Raw genomic sequence first — 9,071 nt, 5'->3', positions numbered from 1 at the left:
TATAGAAATATTGAACTATATCCGAAGTTTTCCGTTTCTTCTGGACATCAGTGTGTACGTTATTTTAGTTAATTCCTGTTTTTTGTGGTTTTTTGTATTTTTTATTTAATATTCTGAATAGATAATACAGTTACATGGGTCAAAATTCAGAAAGTAAAGAAGATAAAAATATGCCATAATTACTGTTGCTGTCAGACAGTAGAAGGGCATTTCAAGAAGTTCGTGGAAAAATAGAACTAAAAGATTGTAGGAATCTCTCCAGGAACTTTTTGAAGTACACTCATATGTGCATTCATTATTTCAATAAAATATCGCCAGATTACCTTCCAAAACATGTACCAATTTATACTCCCACCAGCTAATACAAGAATGCCTATATTCCTTCATTCTTGTCAACACAGTATATTATTGACCTTTGGATTTTAGCCTACCTGATTAGTTTCTCCTTTTCCTTATTTCCTTTGCTTATTTTTCTTTTAGCCTGCTGGTCTTTTCCTTAACAATTTGAAGCAACTGTGTAGTAGAGAGATCACCCTTTTCTGTAAGAGTGTTTCCCCAGCTTTTATCCTTTGGCTTTGTTTATGATGATTTTTTACCAAGCATATGCTTTTCTTGTGGTTAAATCAAATTTATCTATCTGTTATAGCCTCTGTTTTAAAATGGCCTTCTCCATTCCCAATTTAAAGAATATTCCAGTGTTTTCTCCTCATCACAATGCAGTGTATTAAGTTGTTAGGTAATTCATTAAAATAATGAGTTGCAAATAGACACCTTTTTTCCAGATATATTTACCTATTTTTTTTAAATTGAACCATTAATGTTATTTATTGAAATTCTTTTTTTAGTCATCCTGAATAAAATGTCACATCTCAAATTGACATATACTAATTGGAATTTTCTTACTCTTATGTTTTTATTTTTGTATTTCAGCCCTGGTACCTGACAGTGTAAAGAAGGAGCTCCTACAAAGAATAAGAACATTCCTTGCTCAGCATGCCAGCCTTTAAGATTGAGTTAGATCGTGGTGTTCTGTGGTTTTATTTCTGAAAGTAAAACTTGCCATAAATTAGAAATCAATTTCCCAAGATAAAAATCCTTTTTTGTATGATGGTATACAGTTTTCAGTAATGATGTATACATTGTATTGATTTTTTTTCCCTAAATGTGTTATTTTAATAAATATCTCATGAATGAATTTGAAGTTTGCTTGGATTTTGGAATAAATGGGACTTTGTCTTTATTACTAATTCACCAGATTTGTTGAGAAAAAAAAGTCAAAATCGGTTAAGTATTTAGTAGGTGCAATTCTGTGTGCTAATAGCTGAGAAGTATGCAGCCTTTCCTGAATGTCTGCATATGGTATATCCCTCTTTTGAGTCCCCATAATATTTTATCAATTGTAATATCTTATCTTGTACTACAGTTATTTGTCTAATTTATTATTATTTGTTATAAACTCTGAGGGTTAGGACTGGGTCTTACTCATCTTTATGTGCCTTCCTTATGCTTGAAAGAATTGACATCTAGTGGAAGAGAGAACATTTGCAAGCTGGCTTCATACCAAGCTCCTCCCACATACTCTACTCATCTGAACTTTGAAAGCAGAATCTTTAAATTGCATTCTCACATACTAAGATCGAGGAAGAACTTAATGGGAAATACTCTCTACCCATTAGCTTTACTCTGACATCAGGATTGCCAAATCCAATGGATTCTTGTCTATTCTTATGTGACCTCTACTGGAAAATGAAAATGTTGACCATCCTGCCACTTGGACCTCTCTTCCCACTCCTCATATGGTTTTTCTTACCACTGGAAGTTCCTTCAGTTTCTTGTGGAAGACCTTTTGCTGTATGGGACTTTTAAATAATGGTGTTTCTTAGGCCTGTGTTCTGGGCCCTTTGCCTAACTAACTGGATATACATTTCCTGGGCAAATCCCAGGAAGTTTGGGTCAGACCATGGCTTCAAATACCAACAGGTTGATAAATGCTAAACTGCATCTCCAAACCAGACTTCATCCCAGCCTCCAGACCCCCAACTACTATGGATCAGCTTCCCTGGATATTCCACAAACGCTTCCATATCTAAACACTGACCATATCTAAAATAGTGATTTTTTTTCGCCCAGTAACTGCCTATTCTATATCTCTTATCTCTGGTACCTCACAGACATACAGATTACCTAAGGAGCTTGGTAAAATACTGATCCTGAAGGTAAGAGGTATAGCACAAGATTATGTATTTCTGACTAGCTCCTGATTAGTGCTCATGCTGCTGATTGAGGACCACTTCAAGTACAGCAAGGCTGTAAATTGTTCACCACCTGCTGTCCTATCTTTGTTGAGCCCACATTATTGCTGTAGACTCCTAATATTTCCTTGCCCTAGTTTCTCTGTGCCTTCTCCAGTATCTTCCACGCTATTACCTAAGTGACCTTACTACAATTCAAGACTGGTCATTTTATTCCACTACTTGAAATTTTTTTAATGCAAGATGAAAATTAAACAGCATTAACACCTAGGCCCTTCTTGATCTGACATTTACTTGTTTCTCTAGTTAGTCTGAAGACTCCCCCAAAATATCAAGTTGTTACATCCCTAAATACCTTTGAAAATTCATCAGCCTGGAATTTCCTCCTACTTATCTCGTTCCTACTAGCCTTTCAAAATTCAACTCGAGTTCCTAAAATATTCTGATACTTCCTTGTCTGATTTAGCTCTCCCACCACTTTCTATAAGAAGTGGCTGTGCATAACTTCTCTTTAACACAGTGGTTCTTGAACTTTTGCATGCATCTCTTGGACAGGAAGAAATGTGACGTTTTTGACTTTGTATAATGCTTATTTGTGAGTAAGTGGGTGAGGGAATGAATGAACAAATGAACGAGTCAATGAACATGGGAGCATGAAAAAGGGTAACAATAAATTTGATGTAATTTAGGAAAGGCTTTACATTAATTTTTGATTCACTATTCCAGAGATAATTTCATCTTTCTGATGAATTTAAATTTTAAATGCAGTCTTTGAACCAACGGTGCTTAATTATGTAAAGTTTTGAGCCTGAGACACAATCACTAAACCTACCCAAAAATGTTTTTTGTTTCACTTCATCTCTTATAAAACAGTGTTCTAAAGTAATGATAGGGTTGCTCATCATTCCACTACGCGTTATCAAAAAGGAAACAATCTTAAATGGTACATAACAAGTGTTAGAAATAGCGGGTGGTTCTTATTTTATAGTACTGTATATAAAAACCAAAAATTGCTTGTAGAGATACTATTTTAATAGCTAAAAAAATATGAAGAAATGAAAAGTTATGAAAATATTTTGAAATGGAACAAAATAGCTGAGTTGAAAATACATCATAGCAATTTAAGGTACTAAAGAGCATCGCTTTGAAATGATAGTGCTAAGAACCCCCCCCTTCTACTTCCACCACTTTTAGATTTCTTTGACATATTATAAATGTCTTGTGGTTTGCATTTAGAACCATTGATATCTTTCAAATAAACCAACTTTGTGAACATCTTGACTCACATCGTTAATGTATGTAAACTAGAAATATATTCTATAAAAATCTTGCACACTTTCATGCTTAATGTTGGAAATTTAGTAGGATTATTATTACATGACTGCACGTCATTATGCTCATTTCTCAAACAGAGCTCTTTTAAAAGATAATAATATTCATATTTTCCTTTTTAATCCTATGTCACTTTATTAAAAAAAAAAGTATAAATAGAGCATTATACAGTGCCAAAATCTGTGGACATTCAATGGATGTTGGCTTATGAGACAATGGTAAAGAAAATCAATGAAAAAAATCATGGTGCCATGTTGCTCATAAAGTAGTTTTGAATACAGGAGTTGGTGCCAGTATTTATCACATCCACGAATGCCTCAGTTTTGTGCCCAGGATCACCAGAATTAAGTGATAATAAATGGCTTTTAGTTTTTCAGTTGCCCTATACCTTCTTACCCTAACATTTTTTCTTGAGGGTACACCCTTGAGAATGTTTCCCTCCTAGACAGCTACTTCACAAAATAGAATAATTGAAATAGAAATGTTCATTATGCCACAGCCTGTCTGATGTGCAGGTGATTTAGGAAGCTATGTACAGTGTGTGATTTGAGGATCATTAGGCTGCGATATTGACAATATGAGAGTGAGGACTCTGGTTCTCTTCTCAATTCTAGCATTGATGTACTTAATGACTTCATAGTCACTTAAGGGTTCCATGTGACAGTTGTCTATCCACAGTATATCTCCAATTTGCTAGGGATATTGGCAGTATAATTAAGTATGAGAATTTCTGGTGCTCCTCTTGGAAGTTGTGACATAAAGTTATAGTAAAGCACTTTGCAAGTCCATATATATACTGTACTATTGTCCTAACAATGGTGTTCATAAGACAATTTTATGTATAGGGTCTGTCTCTCTTATTTTACCCCATCCATAAAAATTGAGCTTTCTGCCAAACATATCTAGTGATAAGGAACAGACGCATTCACTAATTAGCTGCATTTCCTATGCTCATGATCCAATTCTTTCACTTTATAGAGAGTTTATAGAGACCTCCAGTGAACCCTGGGGTATGACGATAATGACCCCTTTATCATTATCATCATTCCTCTCATGTTCTCACTTTCCTCTCTACCGGCGTAGATTTGGTGGTTTATCATTAGAATTCCCTTAACTTCGCTCTTCTTTTTTTCCAATCACATGCAGTCCTACTTAAACCTAACTACCCTGAAAGCTAACTCCCTGCACACACCTGATCATCTGAACTTTGTTGAAGAAAAGTTATACAACTCTTCTAAATCTCATTTTAAAATGACAACCACAACATTCTGAAAAACAATTAACATGGACTTCTCAAAAAATGTCAGTGTCATGAAGGAATGAAATACTAAAAAAGAGAGAAAAGAAAGCAAGCACAGGAACTGTTTTAGATGAAAAGAAAATAGAGAAAATGTAAAGCGATGGGTCATCCTGGATAAATAAACAAAACAGAACTATCAGAGACATTATTCAGACATTGGGAAAATTTCAAATACAGACTGTAGGCTTAGTGTTAAATTTAGTGAGTGTTATAATTGCATTCATGAAGAATAACCATGTTCCATGTTGAAGCATTTAGGGATGAAATGTCACATTGTAACTAACTCTCAAATGGTTTAACAACAAAAAGATACACATACAAACATGAAGAGAGAGAAACATAGATAGAAAATGTGGACCTAAGGGAAGAATATATAGATACATATTGCAAATAAGTTTGAAATTTTTCAAAATAAAAGTTTTATTATTATATTTTTCCTTCTTAGTATATGACACTACAATGTTTCAGATATTTTTCAATGAATAAAACATTACAGATAAGATAAAAATGTCTATGGTTTGTGTACATTTGATATGTATGGAACCATAAAATATATATTATATCAGTGTTCTTTTTACATCTTGGCATAGGTGTTTTATATTGTTTATGTAATTCTATAACTTGCCTTTTTTCTTTTTTAAAACACCACTTTATTGAGGTATGATTGACACATAAAAAGCTGTACTTATTTAATGTATATGACTCAATGAGTTTGAGGATAAATATATACTCGTGAAACCATCACCACCATCAAGCCATATCCATTGCCTCCCTAAGTTTTCTCCTACCCCCTTTAATAATAATAATAATAACAATAATAATAAAATTTTCTAACAGCAGATCACAGATCACACATCTTAAGTGTTCTTCGTACGTGCACACACACACACACACACACACACACACACATTAATAGGTGTTCTTTTGGTGGTGTTAGACCTTTACTGGTTAATATCACAACTGTGTCCCGGATTTGTGAGTGTTTTTGTTTTTCTTTCAGTTCTGTGTTGGATTATTCCCTATTCTCACCACTTAAACTCTGCACTGGAACTAATTTATTGTCCTTTGCTTACATCTAAAATGGGGGAACTTCCTGTGGGGATCAGCACTTGAGCCCTGTAATTGAGCTAAATTGCTTCATTGCTGCTGATTCCCTGTGGAAGGCTTTTTGTGCAGCTCAGGTTTTAATTGTAGAACTTGTAAGCACTTCCAGGTCTTATGAGGTCTGGAATACCTGGGTTGTGTGGAAACTTTGGCTCTGGGTCTGGTCCTGAGTCTTTTCAGCGAACTGCACCCCTTGCAGTTCTGTATTCCTGACCAGTCTCCACTGAGTGGTCCTGTGCTCATTGGAAGACAGATCAGCGGTCCATGCTGTGCCCCAGTGTTCCCCTGATGGGCCCGTCTTCTTCACCACCCACACTCAAAACACTTCCCATAGGACAGGCCATGCGCCCGTCCCTTGTAATGACTCATTGGCCTCTGAGTGGCTCCTTTTTTCAGTTGTCTGTGGCCCCTCAATCCTGTGTTAGCCCACGGGAACCCTGTTAGTGATCTTGCTGACCTGGGGACCACCCAAGGCCCTCTTCTGCCCTGCAGCCTCCAAGTGATTTCATACAAAGGGCACAGCTGTGGCTTTTGCCAGCTCTTGTTCCATGTGCTCACCAGGGCCAGCCTTGAAGTGGTTGGGGATCAAAACTGTTGGAATAGTCCTATCTTTCTCTCATCATGGCTTCTCTTGCCTTCATGAACTCCGTAGGTCTCTCCTCCTCTTCTGAGCTCTGACAGCTCCAGCTTGGCAGTCGTTGCTTTTTAATAGTTGTAAATTGGTTGCTTGTGGGAGAGGGTAATTCTGGGGACCATCTACTCTGCCATCTTGATCCAGAAGTATTTCTAGCTTTTTTTTTCTTGCTCAAATAGCTTTAGCTATTCAGTTCTTTTATGGTTCCACATAAATTTTAGGGTTTTTTTTTTTTTTTTTCCAATTTCTGTGAAAAATACCTTTGGAATTTTGATAGGGTTTGTATTGAATCTGTATATCACTTTGGGTTGTATGGACACTTTGACAATGCTAACTAGCCCAATCCATGATCACAATTTGAAAATAAAGTAATGGTCACAACCTCAGATGAACACTTTTTCCTGCCCAAGAACTCTACTATACTTTCCTAGTATAAACACTTTCCCACTCCCCCAGATGCCTAATTTACACTCCTCTCCAGTGCTGATAACATTGCCTCATGCCTTACTAAGGAAATAGCCGTGATCAGACAATATAACTCAGCATCATGCCATTACCAAACCTACTAACCTTCCTGAATCCGGACTCATACATCCAGGCTTGCCTCCCCTTATACCCTGAATCCCAGAACCTCTCTCCTTCTCAGTGATTTCCCTGCTGCAGTTGTCCCCCTCTCTCTTCCATCAGAATTTTCTCCTTCTATTGCGTCAGCCATAGCAGCATAGTCACTTAGTCTGCTGTCTGTCCTCTTTTATTAAAACCTTCTCTTGATCACAGATCTCCCTCAAGGAACAGCCCCATTTCTCTGGGTTGTCTGTAGGTACTGTCTCTATTTCTTCACCTCCCACTCAGCTCACGCAGTTTGGCCTTATTAAAATTGCCGTTACACCAAAGCTATCCATGTCAAGGTCAAGAGAGACTGCTACTTTATTTAGCCTCTTGACAGCAGTGATAACAAATGACCACTCTCTTCCCTCAGACACATTCTTCTGATTTCTGTACAACACTGTCCTAATTTTCCCTGTCTCTCAGTCTTGTGTGATAACTTCTCTTTCTGCTAGACCTCCAACCATTGGGGTTTCCCAAATCCTAATCATGTCACCTATTTTCTTTTCTATTTTCACCCTCCCTAAATCAAGGGTTCTTAATCTTTTCTGTGTTCCTTTGGCAGTCAGTGGAGACTATAAACTCTTTCTCAGAATAATATATTTTAGTGCACAAAATAAAATTTATAGAATTACACAGGAAACAAATTATATTAAAATATAGTTAAAATATTTCAAAATAAGTTTATAATATTCATCTTTATTAACTCAAAAATAAGGCAATACATTAAAAATATACATAAGTTTAAAATTGTATCTTATAGTTTTAAAATATTAATAAAGTCTTATTTCAATTAGTTTTTAACTTGAATAAGAACATTAAACTGTGGGGTAGTAATTGACAGGACAACATGCATGTTAGATTGGACATTCCACCAGTTTCAAAGTTTTGTTATAGTTTTTATAAGTATTGAAACTCTTGATTAGTTAAGATATAAATATATATGTGTGTGTGTGTGTGTGTGTGTATATATGTATACATATATATAGCTAATGGAATGTCTTTGTCTGTTTGGGATGTTATAAAACAATGCCATTAGATATATATATGTATATATATATATATACATATATATACACACACACACACACACACACACACACATATATATAGCTAATGGAATGTCTTTGTCTGTTTGGGATGTTATAAAACAATGCCATTAGACTGAGTAGCTTATAAACAATAGAAATTTATTTCTCACAGTTCTAGAGTCTAGGAAGTTCAATATCAAGGAGCTGGCAGATTTGTTGTCTGGTGAGGGTCATCTTCTTGGTTCCCAGAAAACATCTTGCTTTATTCTGACACAGTAGAAAGGATAAATGAGCTTCCTTGAGCCTATTATGAGGGCACTAATCCCATTCATGAAGGTTCTGTTCTCATGACCCAATCACTTCCTGATGGAGTTTGGATGTGTTGTCCCCTCCAAAACTCATGTGGAAATCTGATCCCTGATGTGGCAGTGCTGGAAGCTGTTTGAGTCATGGGGGCAGATCCCTCATGAATGGATGATGCTCTCCCTGGGAGAGGAAGGGTAGTGAATGAGTTCTTGCTCTATTAGTTCCCATGAGAGGGGGTTGTTTAAAAGACCTTGGCACCTCCTCTCTCTCTCTCTCTTGCTTCCTGTAGCCATGTGATCTGCTTGTACCTACTGGCTGCCTGCAGCTTTCCACCATGAGTGAAGCTGCCTGAGGCCAGCACCCGATGCAGCTGTCCTAGGATCGTAAACCAAATAAACCTCTTTTCTTCATAAATTACCCAGTCTCAGGTATTTCTGTTATAGCAAATGGACTAATACAGAAAACTGGTACCACGGAGTGGGGTGGTGCTTATAGCAGATACTTGA

At 36.4% G+C, this 9,071-nt stretch overlaps 1 protein-coding gene across 1 annotated transcript in view; it reads left to right on the top strand.

Annotated features, from left to right (window-relative positions):
* The window catches only part of LOC103599736 (transcription and mRNA export factor ENY2-like), a gene marked incomplete at its 5' end in the record, with an annotated part of 5,488 nt that extends 4,264 nt beyond the window's left edge, over positions 1–1,224 (top strand). Inside the window, one exon of the mRNA XM_008583891.1 lies at positions 931–1,224. Within this exon, the coding sequence (XP_008582113.1) occupies positions 931–1,007 (77 nt within the window). The remainder of the gene's footprint in view (positions 1–930) is intronic.
* Between the last annotated feature and the right edge of the window lie 7,847 nt (positions 1,225–9,071).

Source organism: Galeopterus variegatus, unplaced genomic scaffold (genome assembly GCF_000696425.1).
Source record: "Galeopterus variegatus unplaced genomic scaffold, G_variegatus-3.0.2 Scaffold3073, whole genome shotgun sequence".
NCBI lineage: Eukaryota > Metazoa > Chordata > Mammalia > Dermoptera > Cynocephalidae > Galeopterus > Galeopterus variegatus.
This window is presented reverse-complemented; position numbering and strand designations above follow the sequence as displayed.